Source organism: Scomber scombrus, chromosome 3 (assembly GCF_963691925.1).
Source record: "Scomber scombrus chromosome 3, fScoSco1.1, whole genome shotgun sequence".
In the NCBI taxonomy this organism is placed as follows: Eukaryota; Metazoa; Chordata; class Actinopteri; order Scombriformes; family Scombridae; genus Scomber; species Scomber scombrus.
The window spans coordinates 3302852-3325491 of NC_084972.1; the positions used below are offsets into that span (position 1 = coordinate 3302852).

At 37.9% G+C, this 22640-nt stretch overlaps 1 protein-coding gene across 1 annotated transcript in view; it reads left to right on the forward strand.

Moving 5' to 3' along the window:
* The first annotated feature begins 3559 nt into the window (after positions 1 to 3559).
* Positions 3560 to 22640, forward strand: part of LOC133978152 (copine-9-like) — a 240085-nt gene continuing 221004 nt past the window's right edge. The window contains exon 1 of the mRNA XM_062416514.1: positions 3560 to 3636. Coding sequence (XP_062272498.1) covers positions 3560 to 3636 — 77 coding nt within the window. The remainder of the gene's footprint in view (positions 3637 to 22640) is intronic.

Below are 22640 nucleotides of genomic sequence, written 5' to 3' on the forward strand. Positions count from 1 at the left end.
TCATCTGTGTTTAGTTTAATGAGTTATCCTCTCTTAATCCTACAATTCACCACTTTCTGTTGTGAAATTCTCTTTCCTTCTTTGAATTAGAGGTCATAGGTTAAGTCCACCTTCACACTGATAATTCAGCAGGCCAGATCCTTGCCGGAACCTGGTCTAAAGTAGCTCATGTTTTTTTTAGTCAGCTACATCTTCCCACTGCCTCCGAGGTGTGAACACTAAAGTGTTTCAGTAATCAATTATTCATTTATAAAATATTTATCCTATTAAACGACTGCTTAAATTACTCTCAGCGCTTACGGAATGTGGGTAAACTGTTGAGGTGTAATGTGCTTAGAAATGTAGGAGGGGTGAATAATGCCACAGAGGAGCTTCTCACTTTCACTGCATCCAGTTTCTCCTACTGCTTCATTCTCCCAGCTTTTACTTCTCCTGTTCCTTCTTTTCCACCTAAAAGCCAAACTTTTCATGTGTTGGTGTTTTTCACCTGTACAGTATGACCATATTCTGTATACATTTTCATTATTTTTGCACCTGTTGTATAATTTAAATGCAAATAGAGAAAATAACTGTGGCACATCAGAGGAATTAAGATTCATGACTTACACGAGGGTGGCACTATTATGTCTTTTAATAATTTAAAGGAATCTTTCGCACTACCTCAGCATCAGTTTTGGCGATACTTGCAAATTAGACATCTTGTCCAAATGTTCGGATCCTTACGCAGATGATCAAGGTGTTTGAGTTGGGACCCGAAGCATCACATTACTACTCAATGTTTCTGCGCTGCTCAGATAACTCTGCATCTGCACTCAAAGTGGTGTGGGAGTCTGATCTGGCCACAGCTTTTACAGAGGAGGAGTGGAAGCTGCTGCTAGGAAATTTCAAAAAGATGTCCAAAGACCTTAAAACCAGACTCATTCAGTTCAAAATCTTGAACAGAGTCTACTGGACACCATCAAAATGATTTAAGGGTAACCTAAGGTACAGCCCTTTATGCTGGAAATGCCCGGGGGGGAGAGGGCACTCTCATGCACATGCTATGGGACTTCCCTAGGATACAGGAATTCTGGGCGGGAATTAGTGCCCAGATTGAACGTATCCAGAGACACAAAATGCCCTTCTCTCCTAGGCTCTTAGGCGATCCTTCACTTCTTTGAGGTATCAGCTCCTCAGGTGCAAAGTGGAATCAGACAGTGCTCATGCTGGGGCGCAAAGTAATCATGTGTGAATGGAAGACCTCGGAGGCTCCCTCTGTCAATCTCCGGTTTAGTCAGATTGGTCATCTGGCAGCACTGGAAAAGCTGACATTTAGACTTATGAACAAAGTAGACCTATAAATATTGAAATGGAATAATTGGGTAACCCACATTAGGTGCTCTGATGGAGGTTCGATTCATATAAAGTGTCTTGTCCTCAATCTTATTGTGTACCATTGTAAAAACTCTTTTTCCTTCTTTTTTTCTTTACCTCATTTTATGATACATTTGTTTGTTTGTTTGGACGTTTTTGCTTCTTGCTTCTTTTCATTTATTTATTTATTTTTTTTCCTGTTACTATTTAGGTTCTGTTTGCACTGCAAATACTAACTCAGGCCTCCCTCTTTCACCAGCTATGATTTAACTTAATTTAATGCATTATTCTTATGAAGGGGTTGTTCTGTACTGTTCATGTATTGTTTTATCTTTGTAATGCATTGATGAAAATTACAATAAAACTATAAATCTCAAAAAAAAGAAGAAAAAAAGAGCGAAAATAACTAACTTGTGTCATACTTATTAGACTGGATTTAGATTTTTGATACTGCCTGAGTGGAGTTGATTGGCCTCCATAGTAATTCAGAGCCTGCAACATTGGGCTGATACTGTACATAAGGGGGACAACATGTTAGCAGCAACTCTTAAATAATGCAATCTAACACAAACTACAGCCTCGAGTTTTTCCACGTAGTTGAACCAACACCACTCTGACAATGTCAACAATGATGGAACATTATAAGAATTATAGCAAGCCTGTTGGTAAGTCTAACCTAGCCTGTAATGGATATGGGTATCCTTTCCTCCTGCATCATAAATGCAACATTGGGACACTTAAATGAGACAGTTGTTTCTTATGCTTCTAAGTTAGAATGCTTTACAGACAGAAATCAGTAGTAAAATTAAGACATGATAGAATGGAGCTGTCATGAATTCTACTGCAAGCCAATATAGAAAACTTGACGTCTGAGAAGTAAACAATGTATCACACAATGATTGAAGAAAAACAGAAGACTAAACAACACCTGCAAGCTTCCAGTAGTGGTGGAAGAATGATTCTGTTCTTTTCCTTAGTATTATAATAAGACCTCAACTCAAACAGGGCAGTAGAGAGGGTACTCCACTACTCAGAAGATTAGTGGTTCCATCCCTGGCTCCTCCAGTCCAAGTGTACTTGGGCAAGATACTGAACCTCAAATTACTCCAGATGGCTGTGCCAGCAGTGTGTGAGTATGTGTGAAAGTGCATTAAATTAGATCCTGATGAGCAGGTTGGAACCTTGTATGGCAGCAACTGCAACAGTGTGTGAATGTAAGTACTGTAAAGCGTTTTTTGTGGTCAGAAGACTAGAAAGATGCTATATATATATATAATAATAAAAGTCAATTTACCATTTACAGTACTCCATTACGAGTAAAGATCGTGCATTCAAAATCTAACGAGTAAAAGTAAAAATGTGTCATCAGGAAAATGTGCTTAGCAAGTAAAAGTACAGAATATAAAACTAGATCACTGCTATTGATGCATTAACATATAAACATTTTAATGTGTCATCTCCGGATGGATCTAAGTTGTAGAATCTATAAATATTGTATAATATTTAATCTGTACCGATGCATCATATTTTATGTTCTGTATCCAAAATATCAAGACGCAAAGTTGTGGTTGTACTTTGGGTATAATATAGTATGTCTTTCTGAAATACACTGGAGTTGAATGAATTCCTTTTTTGCCAGCTGATTTTTATAATGTACCAAAACTTAAGAAAAAAAAAATCTGCTAAAACATACAGTCAGTGGTAATGTCAGTTAAAACGATCCTCCCTTTCTCCCGCTCCTACTTCTCATTGGCACTAATCACCTCCCATACATACAACCACAAGTTGCACTCAGTCACAGCAAGAAGAACTTGTGGAGGTCTCTGCCTCCACCTGGCGATGGATGGAGATAAATAAGGAGCAGAAGAGCTTCTGGATCCGCATGTGTGTGTATGTGTGCTCCGGTCTCTCTCTCTCTCTCTCTCTCTCTCTCTCTCTCTCTCTCTCTCTCTCTCTCTCTCTCCCCCCTCTCGCCATGAATGAAAGCCTCATCTTCAGGTATGCCTCCTAACCCTCAGCTGCGCTCCAGCGACTGTCAGCAGCAACAACTGTACTACCCGCCGATCTACTCTCCGTGTCTCATCATCAGCTGCATGGAACAAACATATTGTAGCCAAAGGAAAATTAGAGCTGTAATATACGTGTGAACTTAAAGGATTGAGAAGAAGTAATTTAAAAAAAAACAAAACAACAACAACCCTCAACCATGGCGACAATAGGAGAATTCGACCCACTCAACTCCATCGTACCTGCGACAAAGATTGAAGTCACCGTTTCCTGCAGGTAAGCACCAACATGTTTCACCACTACTCACTTGTTAAGCATTTTTTCCTTTTCAATCACATATTTTTTTTACATTTTTTCATCCTCTGTTATAAACTCAATTTCCACATTTTATAAAGCGGTTGTGCGTATTTTCTATCCATGTCAGACTTTTAAGCGCGGTTGTGCGCTTTTACATGCGAGTACGAACTCTTTCTCTTTTCCTAAGGAGGAATTTGCATGTGCTGTGGGTGTAGAAGTGCGTGGGGTGTGTGTGTGTGTGTGTGTGTGTGTGTGTGTGTGTGCGCGCGCGCGCGCGCGCGTGCGTGTGCAGTAACCAACAGTACCAGGATTTATTCTGAGTGCCTTGGAGAGCTCCGGAGAGCGCAACTCTGAGATCACTTGAATGCGTGGATATTAAATGTGCCAACTGACAACAAAGCAGAAGACACAGAGAGAGGTGTGGGGGGGGGGAGTACAGCTCCTGCTTGGAACAATGGTTATTTTAATAAGGCGTGAAGAGAAAGAGAAAAGAAGCAAGAAGAATAATATAAACATACTATTACTCATGGTTCAAGCACAATCTAATAACTCCAACCCTAACCCTAACATGAATAGAGGGCTGTTGTAGGACTGTTTATGGAATAACTTATAAGAGTAAGCTATCATATAGTGGGCTGACTTAAAAAACATAAAATGTGTATGAACTTGCTATATTTACTATACATATACTCAAAATCTATATAGAAGTATTTTAGAGCTCAATATATGTTTAATAAATACTACACTTAAAAGTGGATGTATAATTTTATTTGGACATACCACATACAATTTTAAGTTTTCAAACACTAGAAAAACCATGGAGATGCAGCAAAGGAAATAAGAGATGAGCTGAGAGATGTTAGACTGCAGATTGTGCAGTCTGAATGTTTCCTTCCTGGTGTCAGATGCAGAGGCTGATTCTGTGATATGAAGTCAAAAGGCTGAGGAACTGTTTTATTTTGCATTATTATCCTTTTTCCCTCCTGCTATAAGCTAAAGAAAGTCTGACCCTCTTTTTGAAGGCAAACATGCACCAAAATGAATTTAAATCAAGTATATTTTCAGGAAAACACTCATGTTTGCCACTCTTCATTTAAAAATTGTCTTGATAAATGACTCCAGTATTACAACAGCAGTTTAATAAATATACAGCTACTTAATAAGTTGTATAGTTCAGGCCTGGCTAAAGCTTTTTTATGGTCCTAAGCAGCATTTGATGAACCTCCACATCCCCGCCCGACTCCCATTACACATCAACTTACATTTACACACAAAGTTTATGCTGCAGTATCACTTTACCTGCTAAGTTGTATGTGTTAAAAGTCAGAATCTATACATGCAAGAACAGAGGAGGTAAATCCTTGTTTTTCTGCTGCTTCTTGCCAATCAGTTTCCTGAAATTACATTTATATAATTCACTCAATTGTTTGTTGTATTGATAATTGCTGCCTGGATTATTTTTAATGAATGAGGTTCTACATTCAAGGCTGGATTAGTAACCCTAGGGGCTCCTCATGTGCCCTGCTGGGCTTTTGGTTACTGCCGGCGCTGTCCACTTTACACTAGTTGAATTTTCTCCACACACTCATCAATACAACCTGACCACAGTGTAATGTGGCCTGCTAACCAATCATCACTTGCCAATCATTCAAATTGACAAATAGAAGAGTCAATCATGAGACTTAATTTTCTTGAAAATAACTTTTACTTTATTTCAACTGTATAATTGCATTGTTGTCCATATTTAGTTTTGGACATACTAGGTTTCCAGCAGCAACAATAATTATCAATATCAAAATAATGGGTCATGCCATGTGTTGTATTTCTGTAAAATCTGACAAAAAGAGAAAAAAAGCACACACGTTTTTTTTTTTTTCTCATCATGGGGGGCCCCTTTCTGCTCAAGGGCCCCTGGGCACTTACCCAGATTGCCTGTATTATAGATCCGGCCATGGCTACATTCATGTGCATCACTGAAGACATTTAACTACTACATTTACTATATACTAACTAAAACCATGACCTTCCTCTAATCTGAAATAAATGTCTAAACATTACAGTAAAAAGCTTCATAATGCTGTGTACATGTCATTTTGTGTAATGAAAAACTTTTAGAGTTGCTTTAAAGATGTAATGTACATGAATTAAATACATTAGGATTGTACAGTCAGTGAAACTCACCATCATCTATTGCCTGTCAAGATTTAGTGAGTCCAGAACTTGTTTTAAGCAGCATGAAAACCTAATGGACTCAGTGTGCATCAGCATTAAAGTTGCAATAATACTTATGTACTAGACTATGTAAAATATGAATGTGTGAATATGAGTGTTGCTTGTGGTGATGAACCCACAGAGAATTATTATGGCGCTCTGCAGTTTCTCTCAGCTCTACAGATCATTTTAGCGTTTCAGCTTATTGTTTTGGGGTTTTATGGCTCATAACTTTAATGTTTTGTTTCAGTTTCAGCTTCATGGACAAGATTTGTTACAAAAATAAAAAGAGAATTAGAGTCACAGCCACCAGGGGCTCAGTGGTACTGTCGTGTAAATAATGGCCATGGCTTCTCCTCTGACAAAAGCATTTCCATGTCCTGCTTCATGCCTATAGGCTAACACAGCCTGAAGCTTCTGATTGTGACAAGCTGCTCCTGGTCCCCTGTGTCCCCTGACTCTGCCAGTCCAGAGGGGTTAGAGAGGGGGGCTGTTTCGACTCCCTGACACTGACAGAATGGGGTTGGCTCAGTGGGGCCCAGAAGATTCCTCACTGCTGATCATTCGTACATCAGCTGTGAGTACAGGAGAGAGAGAGGGGGGGGGGGGAGAGAGAGAGAGAGAGAGAGAGAGATAGAGAGAGAGAGAGAGAGAGAGAGAGAGAGAGAGAGAGAGAGAGAGAGAGAGAGAGAGAGAGAGAGAGAGAGAGAGAGAGAGAGAGAGAGAGAGAGAGAGATTATTATTCAGTAACAATGACTCAACAGGCTTCTCTCATGGAGGGCATGTTGACTTGATGAATGCAGGTGTAATTAATAACATTAGTAATGGTTGCAGTCAGGTGTGTCAGATACAGATCTTCTTCACAGTAGACATTTTTTATACTTTATTTATAAATAAATAAATTTCACATGTACTCCCTTATAAATATATATTATAATCAAAATGAGAAACTACTGAAAAATATAAGCGCTGAACTAATAATAAACAACAAATTAAAACACACATTTATGTACATTAAATACATTCACATACATCGGGTAGGGTAACTTTAATGATCCCCCTAGGGGGAAATTCAAAATTGTTCTTGAAAAATGCTAATAATAAAATAAGTCTGATGGCTGATGGTATGAAAGAGCCCCCCCCCCCCCCCCCCCAAGTGCTTTGAGGCATGTGGCAGAACACAGACTTATATACTGCATATGCATGTGTGTACACACTAATTACAGGAAGCAGTCAGATATCCAGTACATGTCTCTGAAACAGTGTGTATGTTTTTTAGTAAAACTAAAACTCACTGTGCAGAGCCTGATGTGGTTGTAGAAGGGGAGCGACTACGTGTTGTTTCAGATTTTAAATACCTTGGATTGCTCATAGATGATAATCTCACCTTTAAAGAACATATCAAAAAAGTTTCCAAGTGCATTAAATTCAATTTGGAAAATTTCAGACATGTCCGCAGTTGCATGTCAACTAAGGCTGCACTAATGAACATGCACTCAATGATCTTCTCCCACATAACATATTGTCTGACAATCTGGTCTCCAGCTAGCAACACTGCTCTTAAACCTCTACTTTCTCTATATAAAAAAAACTCTCAAAGTGCTGGACAGGAAATCCAATCACTGCCATATTTTATTGAAATACAAGTTGTTACACTGGGAAAACTTGATTAAATATTCACACTCCTGTCTTATGTACAAAATCACACATGGACTTGCTCCTCCTGTATTGAGTCAGTTTATAAAAATGCCATCAACATCTACACAGAGTGCAGCTAGAGGAGACTGTGTTGTCCCGTTTAGAAAAAGTGCTTTTAACCCGTCTGCATTTTCAATCAGGGCTGCTCGTGAGTGGAACTCCATTCCAACTCACATTAGAAATCTTGCAAATGCTGCTTTTAAACATTTTTTTTTTTAAAGTGGTTAATTAGTGGTCAAAGCTGTCAACATTAAATTTTAGTGCTTAGTTTTCCTCCACGTTTGCTGCTCTGCCTGTCAGTGCTTTCTGATGCCATCCGTCATGTTGTCTGTCAGTTTATTCATTGTCTAGCATTATTGTTGCTTTTGTGCATGGCTTTTTATAATGTGTCTATTGTCTATGTCCTGCTTGCTTGTGGCCTGCTAGTTTGTTATTGTGTCTTGTGTAATCAATTTAGTTGATGTTGGTGTTGCTGCTTAAAGTTGTTCTTGTTTTTGTCTGTTGCAACTGTCTGCTGTTTGAGCTGAGTCTTTGTTAGCTTGCGTGTGTATATGTGGATTTTTGCATTGTTTTCTGCATTTTAATCTTTATTTAGATTTAGTCTTCTTATTTTTTAATGTATTACTTGTATGCTTAAAACTAAATCTTTTCATCTACTTAACATCAGTCCAGGGACAGCAGATGTAAAATAGCCTTTTGGCTAATTCTGGCATGTTTACATTTGTCAAAATGTTTAATAATGTGCATTGTCCCTGTTCATTAAACCTTTAAATAAATATGAATACATTTGGAGAGAGAGGACATGCTGGTAAATAACCTTCTGATTCATTTGGATGATGTAGTTTTAATTTCCAATCATCCAAAGTTCACCCTTTGTCAAACACATCTTCTAGATTTCTTATTTTGTGAGTCACTTTCTCCTTGAATGATACTCCTTGGATCTTATTTTCCCATCTTATTAAATCTGGGGGTGTGGTGTTTTTTTTTCCTTTAAAAAAAAAAAAAAGTTTCAGTGCTGTCAGTCTCAGGATTCTAAATAAATCATTCTCATCTTGACTTAATCCAGTTGGAAGTTTTCCCAGAATAATAAAAAAGAAACATGTTCTACAAACTTAAATGTTTCCAGCCTAAATGTGTTTATTAATTTGCATAATTAATATATATGTAAATAATCTGCACGCCTTTCAGCACAATTCCTGCAACACTGAGAGCTTAATCTTTTATATTTATAAATAATTTCTGGGGTCAAGAAATATCTCATATTTATTCATTTTTATTATTACACAGCAGACAGTTTGACATGTCAAAACATTGAATACTGTTAAATCCCTTTTAGTTTGTATAAATTGATGACCCTGGTACAGTGCATGATGGTTCAGTGGCACTTGAGGGGAACAGAGTCATCATTAACGCCTACCTCCTATGACAAGTCAAAAATGTCTGCAGTGAGAAAAAGGTCTATCTTGGCATGCTGGGACACTGGCAACACGCAGTCATTAGCATTGTTAGTGACACCTGTGCACCTCCTGCACTGTCAGACTGTCAGTCATGAGACAGTCTGCATGCTGATGAGAGTTCCTGCTTTTCATTATGTGCTCTGTCGAAGAAAAACACCCACAGATAGATGAGTTTCAGCTTTCCGCTGCTCAGTTTTTTAGGTGGAAGCATGACTCCCTTTATTAGACTGAGCCACTGTGTGTAGAGTAAACATGAAATTTAAGTGGTCATGTGATGGCACTTGTTTCTGGGACACTAGATGACAACAACAAGACATCTTAAAGGTTCCCTGTGGAGTTGTCAACCTCTAGCAGTGCTACAGAGTTATGTTTTTAGGAGTGTGTGTCTGTTTTGTTCATATCGTACACACATACAGATATGACTGTGTATTCCACTCATCTGTAAGTGTTGGTAACCCACCAGAAAAGAAGCAATGTGTCAAAAAAAGGCAAAAAAGATGAAGATTGTTTGTTTCAAATTGATCAAAAAGTCTTTGGTTATTTTAACTTTTGGCTTATTTGAAGGTGCACTGATTCTGCTGCTGCATTATTACTTTGAATACATGTTTGGCTTTTCATAGTTTTATTAAATTTCACCTCCTGAGATGAACCAGGAGTAAATCTGAGTGAGTACACACTGATTATTACAGATCCTCTGTTCAAAACCCTGCATAGGTCAAAAGTATGAAAGTATGATAGGAAACACTTTTAATATGACAGGTTCATTTTACGCTTCTGTAAGTTTGTTAAAGTTATAATGAATTAAAGCTGCACACATGTATATATTTATACTACAGACAGGGGATCAAATGACTATATGTAATGTGAGATTGTGTTACTTGAGATAGATAGATAGATATATGTATGTATATATTACAGATAAATACATACAGTAAAGTGCAGCAGTAGCATATATATTGCACTTAGTCCTGGGGTAAGTGTGTGAGTGAGTGTTGGGAGGAGTTCAGGGTTTCAGGGAAGGTTCAACAGTTAGTTGAAGTTAATTGCAGGTTCCCTCAGCTGTTTGGAGACTTTTAGCATCAATCAGCTCATTGTTTGCATCAGTCTCACTGCTCATTAACCTTCCAGCAGAAGACAGCTGTTTTCAGTGAAACAGCTCTGATAAAGTCACTGTACCTCTACCTGGCCAGCAGCAAACAGAAAACTATCTGGTTTGGTCAACCAACTAGTGAAGATGTTACAGTAGATGCTCAAGAGTAAGATAGAGTAAGATATTCTTTCACAGGAATTGGTTGAGACCAAAACAAAGCTTAGAGGAGAGGGAATATTTGGACACTTATGTTTCTTCTTATTTCCTGAAGGTGTAAATGTAAAACGGTTTGCTAACACATTACTTATATCAACTTTGTACTATAAAGATATGTCATTCTGCTGCCCCCAACTGGCCAAAAAACAACAATAAAAAAATTAATTAATACATCTTTAATGTTTTGTTTTGTTTTTGGCTGATTTGGCTCCTGCTGACAACGGCAAGTTCTAATATTGTAATGTTGGGTGTATGTTAGCATCACCTTAATTAAATCTACTTGGGGTTGTGAGTAAGAAACAGCACAATGACAGCTACTTCAGAGCAACTTGTGTACTTTTAATGTCCGCCTGAAAAAGTGACAAGTGGCACTTAACTTGATACATGACTTCACTGTAAAGCGTATCACTCCACCCTATCTAAACTAAAGTTAACACTACAGACAAACTACAGACTAAAAAGTAGTTCTTTATAAATGTATAAATAATATATTTATCAAATCATTAAAATATTATTCAAATTCTGTAAAACATCCGACCAATACCAAAATAATGTATTCGTCAAAGCAATTCTTTACAAAAAGAAATGTCATCTTACAATATCATAATACATGTAAATGATATGTGGACAGCAAACACTCCTCTCACTTCTCCTGGCTTCTATCTATTGTTGTAGTGTGGTTTTCTTTCCCTGTTGAGCTAATTGGTGTCTAATGCTGTAAAATTAATTTCTCTAATCAAAAATCCTGGCTCACTAATTTTGCTAATTGTTGTTATTCAGTTAGTCAACAAAAAAAGTGATTTTGCCTTTAATATGAAGTTGAACTAGCCTGACAGTTCCAGTGGCTTTGAGGGTGATTTCTGAGTCAAACATCTCTGGTCACAGAAACCGTCTGTATGATTTTGAGGGCAGACTCTAACTGTGATGTTGTGCTGCTGCATCGTGATGATCTTGTTATTCTGTCTCATCTTCAGGGCTGGTATTGAGGAAAACTTTGTTGTGGATCAGAGTGATGGTGGGCTGTAAAATTACTCAATTCTGTCTCCTCTGTCTTTTTAGGTTATTTGATATTTTGAAATTTGCGAGCAAGAGTGATCAGCGTTGAAGTGGAATTGCACAGTTTATGTATAAAATTGCACAGTTCATGTATGAAGTTAAGATCAGATGTTTCCAGACTGTATCCAGAGGCTGTTCCAAATTCCAATGATCGTTCATCAGTTAAATGAGTCACTTATAAGAATATACTTGAAAGAGAATTGACAGTGTGTAATACACTGCATAGATTTTGTACTACTTTATATATATATAAGAACGTTGCTATATAATCATGCATATATAAGGAAATATGTCTATCTCTCTATAGATAAAGGGTTGTTATTATAAGCAAATGCTTCAGCTGACACCTTTTCAGTCAGAAACTTCTTTATTTATTTATATTTTTACTTTCATTATTTTTCCCTTTTGGTTTATCACTATTTCTAATGGAGATGAAAGACATGGAACAAGGACATATGATTTATGATATTTATACATGTGTATTTGAGTTTAATGACTAAACTAAACTAAACTAAACTAAACTAAACCAGTCAGTACATCACAGCAGAAAGTCAAATCAAAAATGCAGGAAGCTTTAGCGTGAGCCCTTACTCCTGCTGTAACTTCTGTAGTTAGAGTTTGCATTTCAGCTGGATGATTAGCAAAGCAGCACAGTGGAAGTGTTGTTCAATAGCTACAAAGTCTTTACAGCCTTTATAGAGGATGGAACATTTCCATCAGGAATACTGAAATTAATTTTTTTGGAGACAATCTTCCCTCCGTTATCAGCAAGTGGTTGTTTTGTGCCAGCTGTCTGCTTAATGAGATTCAGTACACCACAGTCCTACTTTTTCATCCTCAAACTTTGGATGAGGTTTTAAAACAAGCGCGCTCATACTCAGATAAAGGAATATAATATATCTGCAGGGTTTGGAAGGTTACTTTGGAAATGTAATGGGTTACAGATGACTAGTTATTCTATTTAAAATGTAATAAGTAATGTAACTATTTCAATGACTTAATCAAAATAATGTAACTTATTACATTTGATGACTTTTTGCTGACTTCTCTAATGTTCTAACCAATGTTTTCAGCTGTTAGGGTAAGTGTTCCCATTAAGCACCAGAATCTAAGTTCAGCTGTTTTTCATGGATACTGACAGTGGCGGCTGGTTAATGCGGGGTGCTGCGGCGCTGCCCTCTCCAAATATCTAGAGAAAGTCTACTTAAACATATTAAATATGAATTAATTAGATAATGTTAAATAATTATGAAATAAAAAGTATTTGCTTGTAAAATGAAGCTGCTCTCTCATTGGCCTCCTTCAGTTTTCCCATGGGGCGCAGCTCAGTGCGCCTTGGGCACGCCCACTTTTATTGGCAGCGAATTGTTGTTGGTTCATGTTTTTTAATCTACTGTGATTGGACAGTTCCGGCTGTCATTCACGCCCTCCCGTCAGCTGCTGTCACTCAAACTCCTGCTGACGTTAGTTTCAGGAGATATGACGTTATAGTGGTGCCGCGGAAATTAAAGAAGATTATTTGGTTATTTCTCTACAAAAACATACTTTCACAAGACTTTCACTTGAAGAGAGAAAAAGGATAAAGCAGTTTGGACCGGACCGGCTTCAGCAGCCGCAGGTGATGCAGGAGCTGAGACCTGGAGCTTCTCCCGCTGCTGTTATGATAAACGGAGCTGGCTAGCTGGATGCAGTGTGAGTTATTCCTTTTATTGCTTTATCTGTTTGCTGTTTCAAAGTGTCAGCACCGAAACGTTGTGGACAACGACAGGGGAACGAGACCTAAAACATCTCTCTGAAAAAATGCAAACAGAAAGCTGCAGCCATCGAGACAATAGCATGGAGCTAAGGTGTTTTTAGCAGACTTAGCATTGCTGAGCCCTGTCTGCAACTAGCCACATCTGGCCACATGTGGACCTCCGCTATGCCAAGCTCCAGAAGAGGAACATAGATTCAGTCAGTGGCTGCATCCAGCAGCTCCAACAGGACAAACAAAAGATCAGGTAGTTGCTGCATTCCTGTTATTAATATTGTAAAGTGTTAAAAATACTTTATAAAAGACATAACTATGAAGTGTAAAAAACTAAAATGCATAAAAGCAGGATAAGAAATGATGGAAGTAATTTTGACTATTACAGTTAATTTGGGGTTCATTTCAGTATTATAATAAGAAGTTAAATAAGTTATGCTTAATCACAGCAGTGTATAGTGCTCAATGCGCCATCTATTGTCATGTTTAGGTATTGCAACAACTAACAGATTACAGTGAAATCAGGACTGAAGACACCATAACTAAAATATAGGTGGTGTGTCTCTTTTTAAGTATATTACCTTATTGGTAACTCTGCTTTAACTGCTGGTATCTTTAGGTGATGTGAGTGTAATGGGCATTTTATCATGTCTAGTTATAATTTTTTGTTCCTCTCTCTGTGGGTCTGAGATATCATACTGGGACAAACCAGGGGACATTATAGTGTGTTGTGTTGTTTTTAGATTGGTTTTCCTCTTATTTTTATTTTTTTGCTGCGGTATGAAGTGGTGCTACGGTTTGTTTGACACTTACCCTAGGAACACCAACCATCAAACTGTGCCCCCCCAAACATTTTTGTAACCAGCCGCCACTGGATACTGACATGATTTATAAGAGAGATCATTTATTATAAAGCAACAGTTATCTCTCATTTGAAAATGTATTCATTAGTTAATGTAGATTTTGGAATATAAAATAAAGATATTTGATGAAAAAAAGTCAAAAGTCTGTCATGGAGCTTAATTGGTACTGTGACACCATTTAAGTCCATGTGTGCTCCAAATAAGCCCATGTCATGATTTATTTACTAAATATAACAAATATTGATTTCAAAGAATAAAAAACAGCAATATATGTATTCAGTAACATGATCAATATTAAAAAATGAGCAAAATCTTAAAGGTGTGACTTCAGATGTAACCTCCTTTGTAATCGTCAACATTTTAATCAGTAACTGTAATTTAGTTACACATTGTTTCTCAGTTACTGTAACGGATTACACTTACAAATATTTTGTATTTTGTTACATGGAACTAGTTACTCCCCAACACTGTAATTCTGTGCTACAGTTAAGCCTGTGACCTCCTTCTGCATTTGAAAAAACAACTTTTATTTTGTTAGGAAACTTAGACACAATCTCACTGTTGTGAAACATCCTGCTGAAATCTCACCTGTGTAGGAGCAGCTTCTTCACTTCATTCAGAATCAGTCTCTGCTTCATAGTTGCTATATAATGTCTTATGTCTCCAGCTGTAGCTATCCCTCTTGGTAAAGATGCTGCGTAAAAGGAACTTGCATTATTCATTAGGTAGTATTCCAATTGGCACCACCTGCAGCCAATCAGAGTAGGCGGTCATTGAAAATGCAGATTTTATGTAAATAGATTCTGAAACAGTCTGCTGGAGGACAGAGAGTAATCTCGGCTGTAAGGAAAGATGGATTTAGAGGCATTTAAACAACCTTTGGTGAATTAAATTGTAGTGCTGGGCAATATATTCATATTATATTGATATTGTAATTAGGGCCGGGATTTTAACGCGTTAATTAAGATTTATTAATTACACAATAATTAAGGCGTTAAAAAAATTGACGCATTTTAATCACACTTATGTTTTGCACCGCGGAATGTTTCTCACTGGATGAGTTTCAGGCGGACCTATTATACTGGAGCACCAACTAGCGTAGTTCAGACAACAACAAACCACAGTGAACATGAACAAAGTAGCTGATGAGACCGCTTTGGTTGGCCCCGTGGATGGAAGTGTGGATAAGAGCATGGTTGTGTGCAAGCTATGCAACAAGGAATTCGCATATCACATGTGCACAATTCGCAGCACATCGAGCCTCAAGTATCACCTCAATGCAAAACATATAGCAGCTAGCGTGGACGCTAGTGTAGTAGCTAGCTAATTTCTGAAATGTACTATATTTCTAAATATGCTATTGCTACACTTAATGGCAAAAATTGCACTGGTCTGTTGGACTTGAACAAAAATAAACTTGCTTAAGCTTATGTATTCAATCATTATTCAATGGTATACTAAAAATCCATGTGAAAATAATTACTTACTGTTCTCAGGTCAAATATTTAAATGCAATTAAAATGTGATTAATTTCGATTAATTAATTACAAAGCCTCTAATTAATTAGATTAATTTTTTAATCGAGTCCCGGCCCTAATTGTAATATGAGACAAGATATCGTCTTAGATTTTGGATATCGTAATATCGTGATACAGCATAAGTGTTGTCTTTTCCTGGTTTTAAAGGCGGCATTACAGTTAAGTATATAATTTTCTGAACTTACCAGATTGTTCTAGCTGTTCTGTTATGTACCTTTTACCCACTTTGTCATTATATCCACATTACCCATGATTATTCATCATACATGTCATAGTGTAAATATTTTGTGAAAGCATCCACAGTCATTTCTACAATATATTTGCAATATCGATAGCGAGGTATTTGATTTTGTCCATATCGCCCAGCCCTAATAAAATGTCACAAATATGTTTAAAATATATTCTGTATATAAAAATCAGTAAGAAAAGGAGCCATAATACCAGATATTTAACAACTGCATCCTCTCTCAACATCTTAATCCTCTGAACTCAATCTAAATGAGCTGCTACTTCCTCCCGACTCAGCTTCTTTCATCATCCGCCCGTCTGAGAAATCTCCCAGCAGTCTGATGGTGCCTGATGTGTTTTGACACACACTTGACATTTGGATGATTTAAGAAGTTTTTTGTATAGCCACATCATCTGATTATTGCGTGTGTGTTGTTGTATAATCTGGGGAGGCTATCTGGAGGTGAACATGTGACTGTATTTCTAAAAGTTTACACTTCTCTGTGACTTCAGCGCCTCTACTCGCTTTTTTAGATTTTGAAGCAAGTCGGCTTGTTTTGTAATATGAGGAAAATTCACCCGAAGGAAAAATAAATCAGACTGTCTCTATGCGCTCGATGTCCCAGCAGATCTATTCTCTAACATTTCCTTTTTTTTCTCAATTCTCAAACAGCCAAGATGTCGTGTTGTAGCTCAAAGCCACTGCAGGCGGTAATAAGGTGGATTGCTTTTCCCATTCAGGTTAAGATGCTTGACACGGAGGTTTCTGTTCAAACGGATAAGACACAAGTGGAAAAGGGAAATGAGAATCGGGTAGAGCAGGGAGGATTCACGTCTGTATACACAATGAGTTTATTACTGTAAGACAGGAAGGTGGGCAGGCAGCTGGAAATGACCACTCAGATGTGAACACTGGACACAGGAAGTTATTTCTTACATGATATGTCCAATATTCATGAAAATGTATATCCATGAAAATATGTGTCAACTAGAGGTGTGCGATATATATTGTCTACGATGATATCTTAATTGTTGTTATAACGTTGTGCCTCGAAAGTTGGAAGTCAGAGATTGGTATGATGTCACACCCGAGTTTGATTTGTTAAAAACACAAAATAAAGACGTATTTCATTGTATTTTAAGACAAAAAGTGCTAATAAGCAGGATATTACCTGTCCATCCATCCTGGGTTTTGAGGTCAGGGGTGGTGAGGTTGATCCACCTTTCTGAGTCGGAAATCCGACTTCAAGGAGCGTTCCAGTGGAAATTTGGTTCAACTGGGAACTCGGAAATTCTGACTTCTGAGTACAACTGGAATGGACCATGCAATCAACAATAGCCTTGAGTGCATTCACTGAAGCACACCTAAAACAACTGATCTACAAGCCATCAATGAGACACAGTTGTGGGCTTCACTGTGCATGAGCGCTGTTCACCATACTGCAAATTAGCATGGCTGAACTAAGTTAAAATGAGTGAATATAAGGGCGTTTTCACACTAACAGCAATTAGTGCGTTTTAATTGAACCGCAGTTCGTTTGCCCCCTTGTTTCGGTTCCTTTGCATTCGTCAGAATGCAACAATCGCACTCAGGTCCACACCAAATGAATCGGTCGAAAAACCACCAAAAAGAGGTGGTCTCGATCTGCACCAACTGGTGAACTCTGGTGCGGTTCCGGTGGTGAGAAAGCAAGCTGATCTTAGGAACATAATGAGGCTGATGAGCAGGTACCCATTCAGAAGATGAGTGCACCTCTTCTATATGAAGTGACTTGCAATGCATCTTCGGCGACACCAGTGCATCATGACATTATTTTCCAGTCACAGTTGCGCCTTGTTTTCTAAATGTATCGTTTGCCAAAAATGACTAATACAAACAATGTTATATATAAGGACCAGACACAAGTTCACCCCACGACGATGTCGTTCTATTGTGAAACTCGAAAGTGGTGTGTTTATCTATGACCGGAAGATAAAAACCAAAGTGACCTATGACCTAAGAGGAGTAGCCAGCTCAACCATTACGTATTTTGGTTCATTTTGAAATATGCGCATGTGAAACCGAACTGTACCAAAGTCTGTGTGCTACATTGTAACAATTTATTGCCTGCTCTGGACCAAACAATCGAATTATAGGTCTGAAAACAAAAAGATTTTGGTTTTATCGCCCAGCCCTTGTGTCAACCATCCTTCAGTAGTCGTACCATGACAGCTGCCACCTCTGACTCGTGAAGTGCTGCTTTCAGCTTTAATTATTATTATTGCCTTTATTTGTTATTCTCTCTATGTTGTTTCTTTTCCCCTTTGTTTGTTACTCACTAGTCTTCCCCTTTACAAGTCTTCAGCCAGCTCTACATGTCAAAACTGTTCAAACTCAGCCTCTCAGTTCAATGTGAACTGTTTTGTTGTCTTAGTGTCTCTATGATCTAACACTATCCTTTCGCATATTGTCTTATATTCTTATGTCTTATATTGCAGCAGTATACAAAATAAATGAATTATACATAATATAAATAAATAAAATAAACTGCAAGGCATGGAGATGAAAGGTTCCACTGATATTCCGCTCAACAATATTCCTAATCTAAAGAAAAAGCTTTTTGCTCTGAAAAACTCTATGATAAATGTTTCTGAGTTAAGACTAAAGGCAAATTATTCTATGGTCAGAATGAATTCCAGACCAGATGTAAATTATCACCAAACTGCTCTAAGGTCTATCAGTCCATTTTGTGTTTTTGCTTAATTTTTTCTTTCTAAATATTGAAACTGAAGTTAGAGTTAGTTAGTAATTTTTTGCAGCCACAAGTAATGTCAATTTCTTATTATATAAGATTAAAGGTCCTTAGGGAAACATCAGGAATGCTCATTTTTTTTGACTCAGCCAGCTGGAAGGTGTGCCAGTGTCTGTGTTTGATTGACAGAAGCGGGCAGGCTGCCAATGTAGTGATGTCACACCATATGGAAAAGAAACGAGGTAAACTTGTACTGTAGCTACAAGTCAGGCAATGTGCAGACAGTGTGTTGTTAGCAGTGGAACTAAAGAGTAAGGACCACACCAGCTGACAGATTAGAGGTGAGTTTTGCAGGTATGTTTACAGGCTGTTTTGTTAGAAAAGGAGAGTTTAGCAGGAAAGCTTATGTGGGTTATTGTATTGCGTTTTTTGTTGTGTAGCAGGATGCTGTTAGGCTCAGTGTGACCAATCCAACACTGACATTACTGCTTTGTACAAATATTTGATTTGCTATATGGAAACAAGTTGAAGAACAAGCAATATTTGGTTAGTTGTTAATGAATTGTTAACTCAATGCAGTTCATAATCAATGCAAAGATAGGGAGCCAGTGTTTCCCACAGACCAGGTAGCAATGTGTGGTGCAGGGTTGTACGGAGACCTTGTGATGTGTGTCGGTAACCTAGCATCACTAGGGGGGTCCGGGGGTATGCTCCCCCGGAAGAACATTTTGAAAAAATAATAGGGCTGCAACTAAAGATTATTTTGATAATAGATTAATCAGTCGATTATTTTTTCGATTAATCAATGAATCGGATAAAAAAATATTTTTTAAATTTCCACCCCTTCATTAAAAAAAAAAACATTATTTCAAATTGACAATGCAAAAAAGTGCTCAAACAACATGTTGCTGCTTGGATGTCCCTGAGTTGTTAAAGTAATATTAAATTATAAATAATAATTTAAACAAAACAACTAAATGTTAATGTCTGATACCTTTAACAAAATAACATACACATGTATGCTACACAAAAAGAGGTATTTTCTGTTGTTCAATCGACCTGAGCTGTTGGAACAATAAATAAATATATTTTTGTAGATACCAGTTTTATTTTTTCCATCATTAGGCTTCCATACATAGCTACTAGCTGCTGCTCTCCTCATCTCCTACTGCTGACTGTGAGATCTGAGCAGGTAGAAGCTGTTAGTTCACTAACTATAACCAGGGAGCACACTGCAAAAAGGTTAATGATCCACACAGTGACATTATATCATTGATATGACGCGCAAAAGCGACGAAAACCGATCGTTTTTTTGTGCGCGTGATTAATTCATTGATTAATCGAAAAAATAATCGTCTGATTAATCGATTATCAAAATAATACGTGCGCACGCGCGCTTCGTGCCGCCCTCGGCAGGATGCAGCGAACACTTTCTAGTTTTATGTAGTGTGAACTGCTCCTACACTTAACAAGACTTTGGTGCGATTGGTCTAATAAGCAGCAACACAGATCTATCAGGACGCTGTATTAATAGTCACACACACGCGCGCGCGCAGTCACTCTCTAGTGCGTGCTCTTGCTTGCTCGCTCCAGATAGTGTGTGTGTGTGTACGAGAATAACAGGGAGAAAGAGTGCTATGCGGAGATTAATGAACGGAACAATATTTATATTTCAAAATCGCGTTTAACAAAAAAAAAAAAAACCCCAGAATGAATTCGTGGCGCTCGGTGTTGATTCTGTGGCGCAGCGCCACACATTGGTCTATTTATGGGAAACAGTGGGAGCCCCAAAAAAAATATACATTTCTCCCTTTTGGTTTCTGATTTTTTCCTCAATGTTGAACACAGCACAAGTACACGTCTCAGCGAAAATCATGCAATGTAATTTCTGTTGGACTTGATGTAACAAAATTACACTCTCAAAGTTTATATGTGTACAGTGTAGCATCTTTAAAGTGATTCATATGGTATATGTTTTTGTTTTGGAAATAATAAGACCAGTGTGCATTGCTGTCTGCCACAGTGTCTGATTTGAATACTACCAGTGGAGGATGCCTAACTTATAAATCTTTGAGTTGGCTTTAAAAGAGCACCAGTACCTTTTTCTTTTTACATTTACATTTGACAGATGACAAAGCAATATCCACTCAAAGTTCACTTACACACTTGTACTATGCTGTTTTCCAAGGTCAAGAAAGCCAGCATTGACAAGAAGCTTAAAAAGTGTTTGGAATAATAGTTTGAACATCTACAACTGAACAAAGCGTATCTGCTGGTGAAGGCCATGACATAATAGGTTCATTATTTAATAAGTGGTCCATGAGTTTAGATTGTTTCCCAAGGTGGATGTGTCTCTTATGTTCACACATACACACATTGTGGCATGTTTTAGCCTTTTCAATCAAACATACATTTTGCAGTGCACAGGTGCTCCCACCCCACAGGTTTTGCCACTTAAAAGTGTCATAATCAAAGTGTATGTTAAAAAAGAGATGGATAATTACTGGCTCTTGAAAAATAGAGGACTTCAGTTATTTCCTTGTGCTCTTTTGTAGAAAATGTGAGAATCAGACAGATTAAAGTAGCATTTTGCCTGACTATCAGATTGTCAGTGGTATATAACAGTTCTAGCAATGTGGTATGGGGAAAAGCAGCATTAAAGACAGCAGTAAAACCGCTCTTACTTTCAGCTATTTGCCTTCATCAGAGCTCTCTGATGAAGACAATGTGTTTTCTTTGTATTTAACTAGCTTCTCCAGACCTGTCAGACAGTATGTTTTACAATAAAGAGAAATCAGTAATGACAGAAAGTGATTCTGCTGTGTAAACACACACATCTGATTTGATCACCTGTTAATGACAATATGGAGGCTCCACCTTAAAGACCAGGTGTGAAAAATGACTGAGGTTTGTGTAAACAGATGATGTGTCAGCGTGTATGTGGGTTAGACAGGCAGTCAGATACTATAGAAGGAATCAGTGTTCTTCCTCTGTCTTATATAAGTGGCAGCATGTCTGCCTGCCACCCAAACGCTACTCCTCCGGATCCTATTAGGCAAGCCAAGCGTGGCAGCCACCCCGAAGTCTGCAGTGATTACCACTGGCGAACAATTGTTTAGATGAAACAGTGGGAAATAAATGGCCTTCCCTCTCCTGCAAGCAAAGCACCTATTAACCCCAATACCCCCACCCCTTCCACCAGACACCAGAAGTATGAAAATAGCTGAGAATTGAGTAAAATTGTTTGATGATGTTTTGGACAGGTAGTTTATAATTTTAGGTCCATATGAGCATTTTCATTACAGTAAATCATGAACAGAAGTATTTGTGTTTGTGCTCCAGGGTGGCCCCTAGTGGCAGGAAAATATGCCTGACTATGAGATATAGATGAAAGGAATATAAAGCTGCATTAATTGATTTTTTCCATAATTTGAGAGCAATGACAGCAGATTGACAGACACAATGTCCCATTTACAGCTCTTTATTGTACTAAAGTAGTTTCTCAAACATATGCTCACATACAAGTTATAAACTACATTAGGGCTTTTCACACAAATCCCTACATCACTGCAACAGGCCAACAGGCTCTTGTTACCCGGGCACAAATTGTATGTTACTGGAATGTTCTTGCCCTTATTTCCTCCCACAAATTCAAAGTAATGCAAATATTTCCACAAAGTGAATGCTGTCCCTTCTGCCATCTTACTTGCTGAGCTGCCGCACACGCACGCAGTGATATAACCGTAGCACGTAGTCAGGTGCCTGCCTGCCAAAAAAGTAGTAATAGTGCGAATTCATGACAGATTTTCTTTTCTTGTGGCAATAAGGTAGCTACAGGAATACCTTTTTGAAAACGTAACTTAACAACTGAATACTTAAATTGAGGATTTAACGTGTTAGGTTACTCGCTGCTTCACAAAAGTAACGTGTTAGACTACTTGGATTACTTTGTAACGTGTTACCCCCAAACACTGATCCACCACATCCTGTTGAAAATATCTAACTCTTAAACTGTTAAATGTTCCACTGTGTTTACATGCTATTCGCTAACTTTGTGGTCAGGTAATGTACAGTTGGTGTATCCTAACTTTTTCACTGAAAATGGCGACTTGCTGCTGGAAAACAAGGTTGATAGTAGAGGTGAGAC